This window comes from Triticum aestivum, chromosome 4D (assembly GCF_018294505.1).
Source record: "Triticum aestivum cultivar Chinese Spring chromosome 4D, IWGSC CS RefSeq v2.1, whole genome shotgun sequence".
Taxonomy (NCBI): Eukaryota; Viridiplantae; Streptophyta; class Magnoliopsida; order Poales; family Poaceae; genus Triticum; species Triticum aestivum.
The window spans coordinates 107,997,362-108,015,678 of NC_057805.1; the positions used below are offsets into that span (position 1 = coordinate 107,997,362).

At 49.9% G+C, this 18,317-nt stretch overlaps 1 protein-coding gene across 1 annotated transcript; it reads right to left on the minus strand.

The window, feature by feature from the left end:
• Nucleotides 1-310: 310 nt before the first annotated feature.
• LOC123099745 (transcription factor MYB60) lies at nt 311-1,525 on the minus strand. The gene is made up of 2 exons (XM_044521847.1): nt 1,184-1,525; nt 311-1,069 (listed from the first exon to the last, which is right to left on the minus strand). The coding sequence occupies exons 1-2, from the start codon at nt 1,444-1,446 to the stop codon at nt 430-432; spliced, it is 903 nt and encodes a 300-aa protein (XP_044377782.1). The 5' UTR covers nt 1,447-1,525; the 3' UTR covers nt 311-429.
• Between the last annotated feature and the right edge of the window lie 16,792 nt (nt 1,526-18,317).

An 18,317-nucleotide genomic window follows, 5' to 3' on the forward strand; every position in this document is an offset into this window, starting at 1 on the left:
GCTCTCCAGCCTCCAATTTTTTTTCACCATCAGAGACAATTTGTTCAAGGTCAAGTGACATAAATATATGCAGGCCTTTTCTTCCCTTTTTGAGCATAGATAACCTTGGTTACATCATGCCTACGGAATGCAGATGACACAGTTCGCCACTTCTGCTAAATCCCTGTCGCTGTCTCTAGCCCTTCGACGTTTCAGCCTACAAGGAGGTGCGTGCATGCGTATGCGTAATGTCGGCTATGGACGCTAGGAAATTACCAACAGAGGCTTGACTCGTTACTTGTGTGTATCAAACATGGATGCATAGGTAGAGTATCAAACATGGAGTAACATAAATTAATTAACCTAATTAACACAGTATGTTTGTGCGCGCGCGTGTGGGCTGTGACGCCATCGGCCATTGTTTCTTAATTTACTTTCCCAGCTAGCTAGCTAGAACAGCATTGGAACGGAGTAGCACTCATCGGACAGCTCCAGCTCCGCGGCCTCATCAAACAGCCACTTCTCGATCGAAGACAGCGGCGCCTGCTGCTGCTGTTTCGTCTCGTGGTCGTACTCGTACGCGACGCGTCCCCCCATCAACGCCGGCTGCTGCACGCTGGCGGTGAAGCTCAGCTCGGCGCTGCCGGTGCCGGACATACTGTCCAAGGGCAGCAGAGGCTTGACGTCGTCGCCGTCGTAGTTGCTGTGCGGCGGCGGCGGCGGGGAGCTCTTCATGAAGCCGCCGAGCAGCTTGGATATGTTGTCCACGCTCGAAGCGTAGGACGACGAGGAGCAGACCTCGGCGGCAGCGTCGGCGAACGGCGAGTGACCACGCCCAGCGATCAGCTGCGAGACCTCCGTGTTCATGTACGCCTGGCCGGCCCCGTAGCCGTCGGCCCTGGAGACCATGTCATGGTGGTGCTGGTGGTCGAAACTGTCGCCTGCTGTGCCGGGGGAGGATGCCGCCGGCGGCGCGAAGATGGCTCCCATGGCTTGCTGCTTCCTGAGCTTCTTCTTGAGGTGCGTGTTCCAGTAGTTCTTGATGTCGTTGTCCGTCCTCCGCGGCAGGTAGGACGCGATCGCCGCCCATCTACATTCAAAGCAAGAGATGGAATTGTTAGCTGAATCGATCGCCATGGACGCCAGGCCACTGCCCCAGCCCCCCATTGATCGATGATATGAAGTTCATCAGTGGTAAGTATACCTGTTGCCGAGGAGTGACTGGAGGTGGACGATGACGCCTTCCTCGTGGCTTGTGAAGTTGCCGCGCTTGATGCCGGGGCGGAGGTAGTTGGTCCAGCGGAGGCGGCAGCTCTTGCTGCAGCGCATGAGGCCGGTGCTCACCGGCACAGACCGCCAGTTGCCGGGGCCGTGCTCCTGGATGTAGGAGACCAGGATGATGTCCTCCTCCGGCGTCCACGGACCCTTCTTCACGCCCAACTTGTCGCAGCACGGCGGCCTCCCCATCACTACTGTTCGATCACTCTCTCTGGATCCCCCGCTTGATTTGATCTCGTCTTTTTCTGGCCGTGCACTGTCTCAAGCGTGTCGTGTGTATATATAGCAAGGAGCTTGGAGCTGAATGGGAGTGAGTGAGTGAGCTCCTTTTCACTTGTTGCCGTCTACGTACGTACACCTGTGACGCTCTCGCTACTGTGATTTTCACTTTCTTGCTAGCTGCTGATCGGTCTGTAGTACACACGCTTTCTCTTTCCATCAACAGCATCACATGAATGATATAGGAACCCATCGATCCACCTGGCCCACGCCTTAAAGGGTGGACGGGATAGCCATATAGCCAGAGGTGTACTGCCTACTGTGTGAAATTTTAAGGCTCCGGCATTTGCATCGCGTGCAAGAGGCCGACGGCAGATGGCTCATCCAGCTTGATTCATCGAGGCATTTCGTTCCGCAATAACATGCACAAATCACGCATAGCCATGAACCCATAATATTTTTGCGAAAGGTGTTGAACCCATAATAAATCTTGAAATTCCGTCAAACTTTCTATAAGGAAATCACCATTTTAAAACTTTTTCATACAGAAGACAGTAAAATTACCAGTGTTATTAACACCAGTAATGCTACACCTACGTAAGGATTTCTACGTAATTACCGTAACTGATTACATGGCACGTTTAGGCTAGAGGAAATAAGGGGAGGGCCCCACCCCCGGTTGAAATAGGGGGGGGGGGGGGGGAGGGGGTGCGAAGAGATAAGTTAAGGCAAGTTACGTAACTTTACGTAGGCCTAGCATTTTTCTATTAACACTGGAGGCATAGTATTGAGCATGGAGAAAAATCAAGCTACAAAAAGTGAAACTAGAGATGGTGACTTCGACGAAACTTGATGTAACTTTTTGTTTTTATCATGGATTTTTATTGTCGGTGTTTATTTTGGTTTATCCGACTACTTTGTTTGAATGATCAACAAAACCAAACTATTCACTTGAAAAATAATAATAAGTGATGCCTAATGTTAACTTTTTTTTTGCGGGTGATGCCTAATGTTAACTACCTTTTGTAAAAATGTGATCTAAACGCTTTTATATTTCTTTACGGAGGGAGTAGAAAACATAAATGGCACTTCATGGTTTGGTTCCTTTTGGTGAAACCAGCTCACACAAGGTCAGGTCTCAGGCCTGGCATGTTTGCTCGCATTTTTTTAAAATATTTATTTTAGACTTTTCAATGATGTACATTTCGGTGACCGATGACATTCTAGTCGACTATGAGATGTATATGATGACTCCGAAAATACCAAAATTTGCCAACAACCTAGCCAATGTGCTCATAGAGATACATGTGTGTGCATTCATTCATACACATACATGTTTGTGAGCGTAAACGTGTGTATCTCGTGTTCCTTAAAAAAATAGATTGATACATCACGTAGCATTGATAATCTTATCTATCCGGTCAACAAATAAACCACTATTAATATTGTGGAGGTCATATACATTTCGCACGCAGGTAGGTCCACCTTGTCCATATTATTTGCAAGGCTCATCTGCGTAGGCAACACCAGCAGCAATGTGCCAACACCTGAGCCACACATCTCTTATTAAAAAAAGTGATAAACGCAAGAAACACAATCTGATGCTACCAACTATGCATTCACCATTGTTTCTTGTGGGTGTTGCAATAAAGTCAATCACCTCTGATTAGTTTTTTTTGCAGGAAAACTTCCGATCTATTCATCTTCAATCATGGTAATACAACGAACACCAGAAATAAAAATTACATCCAGATCCGTAGATCACCTAGCGACGACTATAAGCACTGAAGCGAGCCGAAGGCGCGCCGCCGTCATCGCCCCTCCATCGCCGGAGTCGGGCACAACTTGTTGTAGTAGACAGTCGGGAAGTCGTCGTGCTAAGGCCCCATAGGACCAGCACCCCAGAACAGCGACCGCCGTCGATGAAGAATAACGTAGATTGGAAGGATCCAAACCGAAGACAGACCAACGTAGATGAACAACGACGAGATCCGAGTAAATCCACCAAAAATAGATCCGCCGGAGACACACCTCCACACGCCCACCAATGATGCTAGACGCACCGCCGGAAAGGGGACTAGGCAGGGAGACCTTTATTCCATCTTCAGGGAGCCGCCGTCGTCTCGCCTTCCTAAGTAGGACACAAACCCTAACAAGATTGAAAAAAACCCGACTAAAACCGGAGCCCTCCCGCCGGCCCTTGCCCGGATCCTCCGCGCCTCCATGGCCCTAGGGCCACCGGAGACGAGGCGGACCTGCGTCGGCGCCCGCGGGAGGCACAAACCCTAACTTTCTTTCTTGGAGGAGGAGCACCTCTGATTAGTTAGTTAAATACAGCTCCATGTAGATCTCGAGCCAGGCGCTAGGCATTGGGCCCTACCAATGGGAGCTTCAGTGAAGATGGGCCAGGGGTCGTGGGTGCTGCAGTCACGAGGGGTACGACACTCTGGTTCTTGGCCAGTGATTCAATCTACCTTTCGTGCTCCATGGCCGGATCCGGGCTGGGCTCTATTCAGCGAGGTGGTAGTCAGCGGTGAGGTGCTTCGCGTGTTGGTCCGTGCGATGACCACTTAGACCCACGTCAGCGGTCACTGTGAATTGCAATGGCCATCGAAAAATCTTTACAAGGGCTATCCCTCTAGATTCGGTGGTTGCCTTTTGACTTTGACGATGAGATGCAATTTATGGACAATGACTTGACCTAGAGGGATGGTTGTGTAGTGGCGGGAGTCGGTTTCTAGCCCAGCGCCTTGCAGCTACTATGATCGTGGAAAAATGATGACGTCAACACATGATTGACTCCGATGGTGGTGCTTGACGAGTACTCGGTCTCGAGCTCCGGTGCGAAAACCCAAGTCTGACGCTAATATGTTATACCTGACAATGACGATGTTTTTGCGTCATTACCTTGTTGAAGGCATTGTTTGGATATGCTCGGATTGGTTTTTCATGGTGAAAAGCTAGACGACCTTTTGTGGTTGGATCTGGTGACGACGACGCTCAAGCTTCGCTATTGAAGAATCTCATTGTCCTTGTGTTGTCATGAGATGATTGGTGCGGATATGATCATTGATGTAGTTTGTCGATCGTGGATTTAATCGCTCAGTTTTTTCTCGTTTAGGCATAGCTTTGATTTTATATGACTTTACTATTTGTCGACGATTTCTTTTATTGATGTTGGCTGTGTGCATTCTAACTATGCAGAGGTCGGTTGTGCTCTTATTGTGTTTGTATCTACTTGATGCTCCATTTGAGCCAACAAAATTGACTCTGTCGAAAAAACTGTACTAGATCTTAAGCCTTTCATTGCTGTAGCGAACTGCAAATGCACAGCAGTTCTGATGCTACACCTCGGGGCCAGGTCAACTTAAGTAAGTAACTCTTCCCAAGGATGTCGTTTTGGTGTTGGGGAGCATCTGCTCCTAGTGATGAACAACAAATCAAAATTAAAATGAAAAATAAAAAATATTTTTTGGCACAAAAGATGCACAAGTTTTCTAGGTGTATGAAAAACATTCGTGGCGATGGGTGCTCTGACAAAAAGACCAGAGTTTTGAGCAAGGTTCAGAATTTTTGATTCTGGAGCATTGATTTTATTTTTTTCGTCCCGAGTTCCCCTATCTCACATTGCCATGAAACTTTGCACGCCCGCAGAAAACTTGTTCATTTTTGATGTATAAAAATTTCAGAAATATTTGAATTTACCGTTCATCCGGGCGCAGGTGTGCTCGTGTTCAGCTATGGATTTTTGACTCTTCCCCACCAAAAATAAAATAGTTTCTCCAAAATTTTAAATTTAAATTAAAATAACTCTGGTGCAGGGTAGCTAATCCTGCACGAGAGTTTAGAAAACTCAACATTGTTTTATCTTGCTTAAAAAAACACCCGCGTTGCTTTCTAGGGGGTGGCATGAGCAAACCCTTGCCGCCGCCGCCCTGTCCCATCCCACCTCACTCTCCAGCCTGGCCATTGCCGGAGGAGGCCGACGGGCGAAGCCCATCTCGATGGAAGGCAGCGGCAGGGGGAGCTTCTCTCGTGGCGTGCTGCTTCGTCCCTGGCCGACGTGGATTGCTTGCGGAACGAGGACAGAAGTCAGAGCAGCGGCCTCAGGCGGAGGTGCCGATGGCGGACCTACTCGCCTGCATGATGGGGAGGCCGAGCGCGGCGAATCATGTGGTGGTTCGACACATGAGGGATTTGGGCTCTGGTGCCCACATTCCTTGGCCACGACGAAGTCCTGTTGTGCTCGTAGGGATGACGACCGACCAACGTGGTGGTGGGCGTTGCTGTAGCGCACGGATTCGGGGCGGTGGCTCTAGTGGGTCATGGCGGTTTGTCAAGCTATGGGGCGGCTAAACATCTGGCGGATTTGGGCCCAGATGTCTAGCTTGGTTGGCGACGGCAGTGCTCGTCGGATGCGTGGGGTTGGCGGGAATGCGGCGTGTCGTTATGGTGGTTCTGCTACTTGCGATGGTCGGTGCTCTGGAGGTCGTCGGCCTCAGGGATGCTTGTGGAAGTTGGGGCATGGGCGGTGGTTATGTGTCAATCCAGGTGAAAGATCCTTTTGAGTTCCATGTTAGAACCGACAATGGCGACGCCTTTGGGTACCACTCACCTCCATGGAGGCATTGTTCGATGGAGCTGTGACACTTCCTCCTGGTCTGCAAGTCTTTGGGGAAAACCTCAAATTCATCCAGATCCATTGACGGTGGCGCTTCAAACGTCACTCCCCTCCTTGAGGCATCGATATTGAGTTGCTCTATTTGCCATCTAGCTGACATCATCCAGGGTCAAGTGGCTTGTTTGTGGTGGTGTGATTTCTATTCTTCTCTGTCTGTCCCGGTGGTGATGGAGTTTACCTTCTACCAACTCGGTGGTTGATGTGTACGGTGAAGCGATCCGGGTGTGGACTCGGCTCCTTGATGCCCTTCGGCTTTGCGGTGCCGTTGTTGTGTTGTAGCCTCGACCGCATGTGGCTCTACGTCTGGGTATGGACTCGTTTGATCATTTCCTTTTGACTGCGCCAATAGACATGAGGCATCATGGACGGTCTCGGTTGATGGAACTCTTCGTCTATGGTGGTGGTGTTCCTCGTGCACCCTCTCGTCCGTGAGAACAATGGAAGATGATGGCACTCTGGTGTTGGGATACATAGTAGGAAACAAAAAAATCATCCTACGAATAACGTTCCCAGGATCACCATGAAGATGCATACAAGATTAAATCTGATTGTTACCAACTTTGAATTGCAGCAGAAGAAGAGTTAGTGAAGATTGTTCTTGAATTCCCTCGAACCATCCCATGAAGAAGAATCGAACATACGATCCCTCTATGGATTGCACGCATTCAACACCAGTGATACAGCAGTGCTTCGCCGCCTAGAGCTAGACGATGACGGGGTAGAAGACGAGGGAGGAGCAGCCCTTCGGGAGGAACAATTTTGGTGTAAGAATGAGAGAGCCAGAGAGAGAGAGAGCCAGAGAGAGAGAGAGAGAGAGAGAGAGAGAGAGAGAGAGAGGATGCAGCTTTGCACAGAAAATTCTATGCAAAAGAGGTTCTACCCCCTCCACTATATATAGGCAGAGGGGAAGGGGAGGCGCCTCGGGAAAGGGGGCAGCCCCAAGGGTTGCGCCCCCATCTAGGGCCGGCGTCCACCCAAGGGGTGCGTCGCCTTCCAACCCTAGCCACACCTAGGGGGCTTGGCCCCAAAGCAAAAGGGGCGGTGCCACCAATAATGGGCCTAAAGGCCCATGTGGGCCTGCCCACTTCGGACATGCGAAGTGGCATCCCCCTTTGGCTCCCTACGAAAAATTCCAGAAGGTTCCAGACACTTCTAGTACCATCTCATATATTTCGGATACTAGTTAGGGTTCTTCAATATTTTTCCTGCTTCTCGGTTTAATCCGGTTTTCTCTGAAACACCTTCGGGTATCTTCGAAACATTTTCGGTTTCTCCGATAGGAGCCAAGGGGGCAAGGGGGCAGTCAACTACAAGGAGCACCTAGTTCGACCCAACTAAGGAGAGACTCCTCCCCCACCTCCTCCCAATTCGTCCCACCCCTTCCATATAAAGGGGGCGCCCCCTTTTGGGCCTTTTCCCACTATAGGCTGCCCTCTTGGTTCGGACCAAGAGTGACTTCTCTCCCAAAAAATATTCCGGAACCTCTCGAAAACTTTCCATATAAAGATTCAAAACTTTTTTGGCCATGTTATACCTTTCTGAAATTCCCGAAACCCTTCCGGCACCATCCGAAACACTTTCAGTGCTCATTCTCTCCTTTCTCTAGTTATCATAATTACTAGTTGTTAAGCATGTGACCCTACAGATTCGGAAATAAGCGAACATGACCTGCATCACTTTCCGGTTAATAGTTAATTGTTGGATCTAGACACCCTTGTTAACTCTTGCATATTCACAAAGTTTTCAAGTGAACCTTTTGTTCCCGAGTATCATTCCATTTGCTTCCTGATATGTTATAAAACCTGAGGCGAGATATTATCGGTATCCTTGTGATTAACTCCTTGATCACTATGCATGTTACCCTGGTTACTGGTTTTGTTCTCTTTACTCGTATTTGTATTCCGGTATCCCTGTGATCTCCATCACAAGTGTCTGGACAGACGATAATGATACCGTAACACCGAGTGGTCCCAAAGAGTATTTTTCATCGTCGGAGGACGAAATCCTAGTATTGAACTATTGATACCGAGACATACGTTTTTGATATACCCGTAAGTTACTTTTATTGTCACCCAGTTATAGAGTGACGTTCGATAACCCCAAAGTAACCATCTGGTATGTTGGCATATGATATTCCCATGGTCTAAGAGACTAGCCAAGCATTAACACTTTATATGAAAATACCGACAACATAATAAATATTTGATCTCTCAGTAATTCATAAGTTGGGTCTATCGAACACCATTGTTTTGATAACAATGTGTTCTCATTGTTGATAGCATCCTTGTTACTATAATAATGCTCGGGATCAGGAACACAAGATCATCATCAATACATGAGCTAGTCTCAGAGGCATGACCAGGGATTATATTGCTGTTTATGTTTCCACACATGAAATTGTGCTTTCCTCTAGATCCCATATTGAAGAACCAATACAATTATATCATAGAAATATAAACTTAATTATGAATATGGAAATATAATAATACATTTATTATTGCCTATAGAGCATATTCCAACAAATACACCATTTCGAGTTCCATGTTCAAATTTGAGACTTTCCTAGATTTAATACGATGTATTTAGGGCATTTAATTCATTTCTAGATATATTTTTGACTGAATACTGTGAGGCAAAAGCCCCACAACCCTTTATTCAAAACCTCCACCACAAAGTCCAACACAGTCTCTATTCATTTCTAGATATTTGATGGAGATAAATCAAATTTGAAGTACATGTACATTAAAAAGGCTAAAAATTGGTGCAAAAAAGAAACCCATTTTAGTTCTTTAGTGTGTAGTTAGGTCATATATGTGAGAAACAACTACATGTTCATTAATTTTATATGCGGGGCGGCACATCGTCTTCACTTTCAAGCAACCTACATCATCATAGCCTATTCAAATATTTTTCAAATTTTAACCACATACTCTGCATGTCATGTGATGACACCATGTAAAGTTTCACAGTTTCCAGACAATATTTAAATTTGTTGTAAATTCAAAAAACCATTTTACATAATTAAAATTGGTTTGTGTGTTTGAATTTTCACATACACATATTTGAAAGCACCAACCTTTTGTTTCAGAGGCCCTAAGTATGTGCTAAATACGTCGATAACTCCAAATGGTGCCCAGGATCATCTACACTCGATGCACTGTATTTTTGTGTGTGTAAAAGGTCAAAAAAAACTGGAACTTTTAGGCATCTAAGATGCTCATATACGCAAGGTGCGTGCAAATTTCAGATTGGTCCGACATCTGAGGAGTTCATGCAAAAACAAATCGGCTCTAAATAGTGTTCTTTTTCAAAATTTCTCAGACACAAAGTTTTGTCTTTTTTGGCACGAGGTCCAATCACCACAAAATTTTACACGCACCTTGCGCACAAGAGTATTATCTTTGAATTCACTATTCACGCCCATGCATAGATGAGTCTGGGTGCAGAATAGTCGATCTCCTAATTACATTATCCATGATCTTTCTCCCAGTTAATTTTTTTTTAAACATAAGTTCAAAGTTGAAAGATATCCGATGAAATACAAATTTATTCATAAAATGCATAAAATATAGGAAATAATGAAACCTACAAAGTTCAAACCATTTTTCATACAATGCCATAAAAAATTAAACACAAATAAAAATAAAAATACACAAAACAACTCAATATCACAACTATGCTACAGAAGTTCGACACCGTGAGAGCGATGCTCAACCGATCTCGCTACCGTCATGGTGATGCCCAGGCACTTGCAGAACTACCAGAGCTCTGCTCCAAAGCTTGTGTGTCATCATAACTGTTTCTCTGATGAGCTGATTGCCGTGAGGGTGGTGCCCCAACATCTGTGGGCCCTTCAGAGCTGTGCTTCTTTAGTTGCGGAACCGCCAGAGGCCTTTTGAGCCATATTCGATCAAAACAATCATTAACGCATAACACCTTCAGGTTAGACTCAAACAATCAAACTGGTCTAAGCCCGTTCCAAGGGACCGGGGCTCGAAGACTCACTTGGTCTGGTTCAAACGAGTCAAATCAAGTCAAAAGGAGCAGAAAGAGGCACACCAGCTATGCGTGACGTCAACGGTCGTTGTACATGCCCAGTAACTTCCTCGACCGTGGGACGTGTCAAAGGAATGCCCGGACATGTGGCGAGCAATTAGCAGCGGAAGATTCGGTGCCGTCGGTTATAAGATAACCAAGTGGGAAAAGTTTACTATTCACCGTTGTCACTTGCCCTCGTCTTCCTCGAGTTCGTCTTTGCCATTCCAGTACTTCGAGCCCGTGCTTCCACCAAATCCAATGGCCCTCTGCCACCACCGCATCTCACTCTACTCGGGTGCGCAATAACAAGGGCTAATCTTCTATCGGCCCCGCCTTTAGTTTTTTATATAGATGAGGCTGAAGGCTGCCCTTGTATTTATATATGTGCACCGTGCACCCGATCAACATATCGAAAGTTGCATTGCTTTCAACATGGTATCAGGTTTCTTCCCGATCCAACCCTAACTTCCGCTCCTCCCTAGCCGCCGCCGCCGCCGCCACCATCCACCCGCGCCGCCGCCGCACCCGAACCCCGCCGCCGCGTGCGCCTCTCCACCCCGATCTCCCTCCCCTCTCCCGAGCCGTCTCTCTATCCCGCGCCGCCTCCCCACCCGATCCCCCTCCACACCCGATCGCCACCACCGCGCCGCCACCACCTCGGTCGTCGCGCCGCACCAATGGCCTCTCCCCACGCCGCCGCCTCCCTTCCCTCCAACCCCTTCGAAGGTCCGGCCCCTCCCCCGGTGGAGGTCGTTCGCGATCTCGACATCTTCGCCCGCATGCCCGTCATCCTCGACTACGCCAACTCCACCTACTACGCTTGGAAGACTTACTTCTCCCTCGTCTTCCGCGAGTACCACCTCATCGATCACGTTGATGGCTCCGTCGACTCCGACGTCATGTTCGCGGATGACGACTGACTAACCATCGACGCCACCATCACCCGCTGGCTGTACCAAACCATCTCCAAGGACATCTTCCACACCATCGTTTGCGACACCGATGACGCGCAGACGGTGTGGGCGAAGCTGAACGGGCTCTTCCTCGATAACGCCCTCCAGCGCCGTGTGTTCCTTCAGCAAGAGTTTTTTGGCTGCCACCAGCTTGACTCGTCTATCGACGATTATTGCATGCGCCTTAAGAAACTTGCCAACGAACTTCGCGACCTCGGGGAGCGGGTCTCCGACGACCTCCTTCTCAGCACGCTCACTGCCGGCCTGAACGAGGAGTTCAGCAACGCGGCCTCCAACCTCACGTTTCTTCCGGACCCGACCTTTCCTCGGGTTGTGGCCTATCTTCGGTTGGAGGAGAGGAGGATGAAGATGGTGAAGTCCTGGGCCACGCACACGGCCCTTGCCGCGGGCACCTCCCGCGCCGCCCCTCCCACGGCTCCGCAGCCGTCGCGGCCTCCGCCGCCACCGGCGACCTACTTCCAGGCGCCTCCACTGCCGGTGTACCAGCCGCCACCCCTGCCCCCGATCGTCGCCGCGGGGGGCGTCGCGGCAAGAAGCAGCAGTAGCAGCACGGCGCGGGGGGGGGGGGGGGGGCGCCAGCCACAGCAGCAGGCGTTGCCCCCGGCCCCCTGGGCCGCCGCGACCAACCCTTGGACGGGGGTGGTCCACGCGTACACCATGCCGGTGCCACGGGCCCCCGCCTCGGCGCCCATCAGGCGATGTTCGCCGCCCCAGGCAGCTGCCCCGCCACGCCCCCTGCCGCGGCCGCCGCACTCCCACCGGCACCCTGGGATCCGGCCCTTCTCGCGACGCTTCACTCCGCTCCTACACCCAACACATACACCGGAGGCGGCGGCTGGTATATGGACACCGGGGCTACCGCCCACATGACTTCCAACCCTGGTAACTTCAACTCCGCATATCCAATTTCTACCGCATGTCGTATCACTGTTGGGGACGGTTCATCCCTTCCCATTACTCATGTCGGTCATGGTTCATTTCCGTCTAACTCCATGCCTATACATCTATCTAATGTCTTAGTTTCACCTGAGTTAGTTACCAATCTTGTTTCCGTTCGTTCTCTTACACGTGAAAATCCTATAACTGTTGAATTTGATGAAGTGGGTTTTTCTGTCAAGGACGCTCGTACCCGGATGGTACTCCACCGATGTGATAGCCCGGCGGCCTCTACCCGGTGAACTCCACCAGCACCTCCACATCCGCTCCGGTCGCTCTCTCCGCCATGGTGGATCTTTGGCATGCTCGGCTGGGACATCCGAACCCGGCCACCCTTCGTCATATTCTTAGGACTTTTTCATTCACGTGTAATAAAACCGATGATCATACTTGTCATGCTTGTCGTCTCGGCAAGCACGTCCGTCTTCCGCTTAGTGCGTCCTCATCGATGGCGTCGTATCCATTTGAGTTGATTCATAGTGATTTATGGACATCTCCTGTATCCAGTAATACGGGTTTTTTTATACTATCTTGTCATACTTGATGATTTTTCGCATTATGTGTGGACCTTCCCGTTGCGGAGAAAATCCGATGCACTCTCCGTTCTCACTACCTTTTACTCCTATGTCGCTACGTAGTTTGGGCGTCCTATTCATGCCTTGCAGACTGACAACGGGAAGGAGTTCGACAACGTCGGGGTTCGTACCCTCCTTGCCACACATGGCACGATTCTTCGTCTCACTTGCCCGTATACCTCGCAACAAAATAGTCGCGCCGAACGGATCCTTCGCACTCTCAATGATTGTGTGCACACTCTTCTCTTCCACGCTAATGTCCCGCCCCGGTTTTGGCCGGACGCCCTCTCCACCGCCTCTCTCCTCGTCAACATTCGTCCGAGTCGTGCTCGTGGGAACTTTGCACCACATCATCTCCTCTTCGGTAGCCCTCCCTCCTATGACGACCTTCGTGTTTTTGGGTGTCTCTGTTATCCAAGCATCGCCTCCACTACTCCTCATAAACTCGCACCTCGCTCCGTGGCATGCATCTTTCTCGGATACCCACCAAACACCAAAGGTTATCGTTGCTATGATCCGGTTTCCCACCGAGTTTTCACTTCACGGCACGTTTACTTTGACGAGAGGTCTTTTCCCTTTCACCAGGTACCACCGCCGGTCGACTCGCCATCGTCACCCGCGCCTCCTGGTGCCCCTCGAGGCGGCCGCTCACTTGCGCTCGGGCCTCCTCCCGGCTTCGGGTTCCCTGCAGCGCGTGGGCCTCCCCTGGCTTCGACGCTCCCTCCGCGCCTGGGCTCCGGTCTGGGTCCGTGGCATCGGACCCGGCCCGTCACCCGCCGCCCCAGGCTCTCCCGCCGGCCCGGCCGCTTCCTCGCCGGCGGCCACGGCGCCCCCGACTCCCGTTGAGTCCGTAGCCCGGTCAGCGAGCGCATCTCATGCGCCTGACCCTGGCTCCTCGACGGCTTCCCCGGTGATCCCGATGGGCTCTTCGTCAACTCCGCCCTCGGTCTATCCCCCCTCGCCGGCCTCGTCAGCCCCGCCGGCCGCGCCAGCCGCCCCGGACACCCGCATGGTCACCCGTGCTCGCGCCGGTATTCACTGACCCAGCACGCGCTATTCCGCGGATGAGTACCTCCTCGCTGCCTCGACGTCTGCACCGTCACCTCTCCCGTCGTCAGCTCGAGCCGCGCTTCGCGATCCGCATTGGCTCGCTGCGATGCAGGAGGAGTTCGACGCGCTGGTGCGCAACCGCACCTGGCAGCTTGTTTTGCGGCCCGCCCATGCCAACGTCATCACTGGCAAGTGGGTCTTCCGGCATAAGACTCATCCTGACGGGTCTCTCGAGCGCTATAAGGCTCGGTGGGTGGTACGCGGGTTCCGGCACCGTGCTGATTTCACCGACACCTTCGCCCCGGTTGTCAAACCGGGCACGATTCGCGCGGTCCTTCAGCTCGCGGTCTCTCGCACCTAGCCGATGCATCAGATGGATGTGTCGAACGCGTTCTTGCATGGCCATCTCTCGGAGCAGGTCTTCTGTCAGCAGCCTACTGGCTTCGTCGACGCGGCTCGTCCTGACCACGTGTGCTTGCTCTCCCGCTCCTTATACGGGTTGAAGCAGGCCCCTCGAGCCTGGTACCAGCGGATCACCGGCTTCCTTCAGCAGCTTGGGTTCCGAGCTACTCGCTCCGACGCCTCGCTGTTTGTCTACCACCAGGCTCCGGCGACTGCTTACCTGCTCCTCTACGTCGACGACATCATCTTGACGGCCTCCTCGCATATTGCTCGCCTCAGCGCCGAGTTCGCCATTAAGGACCTCGGCCCGTTGCACTACTTCCTCGGTATTGAGGTGGTACGCCGCACCGGCGGGTTCTTTCTACGCCAGCAGCAGTATGCGCAGGACCTTCTTGAGCGGGCGGGCATGCTTAACTGCAAGCCCGTCCCCACGCCTATCGACACGAAGACCAAGGTTTCTGCGCTCGACGGCTCACCCGCGCCGGATGCGGCGTTCTACCGCTCCATCGTCGGCGCCCTTCAGTACTTGACACTCACTCGGCCGGACCTACAGTACGCCGTCCAGCAGGTGTGTCTCCACATGCACGCCCCTCGCGACACTCACTGGAACCTGGTGAAGCGGATTCTTCGGTACATCCGCGGCACCACGGCTCTGGGTCTTACGTTGACGGCCTCGCCCTCGACCGACCTTGTAGCCTACAGTGACGCCGATTGGGCCGGCTGTCCGGACACCCGTCGCTCTACTTCCGGCTATTGCGTCTACCTGGGGCCCTCGCTCATATCGTGGTCATCTAAACGACAACCGACGGTATACCGCTCCAGTGCCGAGGCTGAGTATCGTGCTGTGGCCAATGCCGTCGCCGAGTGCTCGTGGCTCCGGCAGCTTCTCCAGGAGTTGCTTCTTGATGTTCCGAAGGCCACCATTGTCTACTGTGACAATGTCTCTGCAGTCTACCTCTCCGCCAACCCCGTTCATCATCGTCGCACGAAGCATATTGAGCTCGACATTCACTTCGTGCGAGAGCAGGTGGCTCTTGGGCGCATCCGTGTCCTTCATGTTCCCACCGCTCAGCAGTTTGTCGATGTCATGACCAAGGGTTTACCGACGCCTACATTTGAGGAGTTCCGGTCTAGTCTATGCGTCACTGGTGGCGTATCGACTGCGGGAGGGGGAGGGAGGGGGGTGTTGAACATATTATGTGCATGTATCTGTTAGGATAATTTCCTACCGGCCCCGCCTCTAGTTTTCTTGTATAGATGAGGCTGAGGGCTGCCCTTGTATTTATATACGTGCACCGTGCACCCGATCAATATATCGAGAGTTGCATTGCCTTCAACAAGGGCAAAGGGGAGATGAGTGCAACATCAAGGAGGTTCGACTTTGGGGCTACAAAGTGGAGACGATCCCGTGGAAGACCTAACACTGCATTTCATGGTTTCCAACATCACCATCCGCGACCTCGATGTCCTTCAGGTGGATAGACTCCTTCCACATATGATGTTCATGTTGCGGCACATCGTTCTGGGCACCGGGGCATCGCTCTAATGAGCCACTTTTCTCCACCACCACCATCGTTCGTGGCCTGTGGCAACCTGTGCACAACTTCCCGCGGGGGCTACGGTTCTTCTACGGGCTGGACTCACACAACCTGAACCACAACTCCATCCTCTACGTGGTGAACTTTGTCATGTTCTGCGAAAGTGCGAATGGTTCATCAGAGTACGCGTACCCAATCGTAACATCTCATTTCGGAGACACACATACACTCATCATGGGCTACGGTTCTTCTACGGGCTGGGGTTGCACAGCCTCAATCCCAACTCCATCCTTTGCGTGGTGAACTTTGTCACGTTCTGCGAGTGTTTCATCGGAGTACGCGTACCCAAACCCAATAGTAACATCTCATTTCATACCCACACATCACGATGCAAATACTAAACCCTCCAAAATAACAGCAACCACGTTGAAACGGGATTATGTGAATAATCCAAGACGACTTTTCTTGTAATAATCCAAGGGAGTATAAGTCAGTGTTTAGCTCTCTATGAATAATCCAAGACGACTTTTCTTGCAATAATCGAAGGGAGTATAAGTCAGTGTTTCCCAAAAAAAAAAGTCGTACGTGTTCCCTGCGTCTTGTGGTCATTTGCCGTTCCACGTCACTTACACGGCTCGTCCAATTGCCACCACCATGTAGCTAGTACGAGCCATTCCTGGTGCAGTCGCTATTTTCCGATTTACAACCCCACGTGCATGCGGTACGAAACACTATTCGAGCTTTATCTACGCACATACGCACAGATTGATCCACTGCGGACAGAAGAGGACTCGCGGCTTAATTTAGATGTCTGTGATCCATCCATCCATCCATCGATGTATCATATCGCGAAATTAATTAAGGACCACCGTGTGGGGGAGCAAGCAATTTAAGGGCGGAAAAAGAGCCGCGTACCGCCACACTTGATATCTTATATGCCGACTTGGACTTGACACAATTATGTCATAAATGGAAAACGTGCACGTTTTCGTTCTCCTTTCAAGGCATATGGCACCGCCTAACCGATCCATTTATACATACATTTGCCAATTGCGCGTCGACGCGTTTACCCCGATGAGGCACCAGGCCTCTCTAGCCCACGCAATGACACAAACCATCTGTCTCCTCATCTCGTAGGTCGGTCCCGAGCTCCAGGAGACACATCACCAGTGGTGGTGTCACGACTTGAATCATGAGTAGTCAATTCAAAACTCTCTAGGCTAATATTTGTGTTTACATGAATTCTGCATTATTATTTTTGCATGACAAGTGTATATGATGTTTTTGCCCAAAAGTTGTGTAGGCAATGTAGTACCACTTAAAGAATAGTGCTGAAAGGTCTATAATACAATGTAGGAATATGCGAGCACACTCTAGAACTTGGATCATGGTGGCCTAGTTCCACCACAAAGAACCTAATCATTTAAGCTATTTTTAGTTCTCAAACAGTGCATTATTTTTTATTGTCATTTCTAACCATTCAATGTTTGGAGATCCTAGATAGAATTATGGGCAATTAAAATTAACTCTAAAAGCGAGTGAATAAGAGAAGAAATCTCATACAGTGAAGATAAATGTCTTATCTTTCTTCCTCAAAGATAATATCTTAGCTGCGAGAAGGCAATCCTAACTCATTCACTATGATAGCTCTATTCACACACTCTAAGGGTATCTCCAACGATAACCCGTAAATTTTCTCACACATCCGTCCGCGGACAAAGGGGGTTGCTACCTCTTGAGCATGTGTTGGTTTTCTCTTGAAAAGGAAAGGGTGATGCAGCAAAGTAGCGTAAGTATTTCCCTCAGTTTTTGAGAACCAAGGTATCAATCCAGTAGGAGACCACACGCAAGTCCCTCGTACCTACACAAACAAATAAGAATCTTGCAACCAATGCGATAAAGGGGTTATCAATCCCTTCACGGCCACTTGCAAAAGTGAGATCTGATAGAGATGATAAGATAATATTTTTGGTATTTTTATGATAAAGATTGAAAGTAAAGATTGCAAAATAAAATAGATTGAAAACTTATATGATGGAAAATAGACCCGGGGGCCATAGGTTTCACTAGTGGCTCCTCTCAAGATAGCATAAGTATTACGGTGGGTGAACAAATTACTGTCGAGCAATTGATAGAGAAGTGCATAATTATGAGAATATCTAGGCATGATCATGTATATAGGCATCACGTCCGCGACAAGTAGGCCGAAACGATTCTGCATCTACTACTATTACTCCACACATCGACCGCTATCCAGCATGCATCTAGACTATTAAGTTCATAAGAACAGAGTAACGCATTAGGCAAGATGACATGATGTAGAGGGATAAACTCAAGCAATATGATATAAACCCCATCTTTTTATTCTCGATGGCAACAATACAATACGTGTCGTTTCCCCTACTGTCACTGGGATCGAACAACACAAGATTGGACCCAAAGCTAAGCACTTCTCCCATTACAAGAAAGATCAATTTAGTAGGCCAAACCAAACTGATAATTTGAAGAGACTTGCAAAGATAACAAATCATACATAAAAGAATTCAGAGGAGATTCAAATATTGTTCATAGATAATCTTGATCATAAACCCATAATTCATCGGATCTCGACAAACACACCGCAAAAAGAGTTACATCGAATAGATCT

Excerpts from the sequence above, each read along its gene's own strand:
- LOC123099745 (XM_044521847.1), bottom strand. The coding sequence starts at position 1,446 with ATGGGGAGGCCGCCGTGCTGCGACAAGTTGGGCGTGAAGAAGGGTCCG. Across the intron at positions 1,070-1,183 it reads CAGTCACTCCTCGGCAACAG|ATGGGCGGCGATCGCGTCCT; the intron begins GTATACTTACCA and ends CTTTGAATGTAG.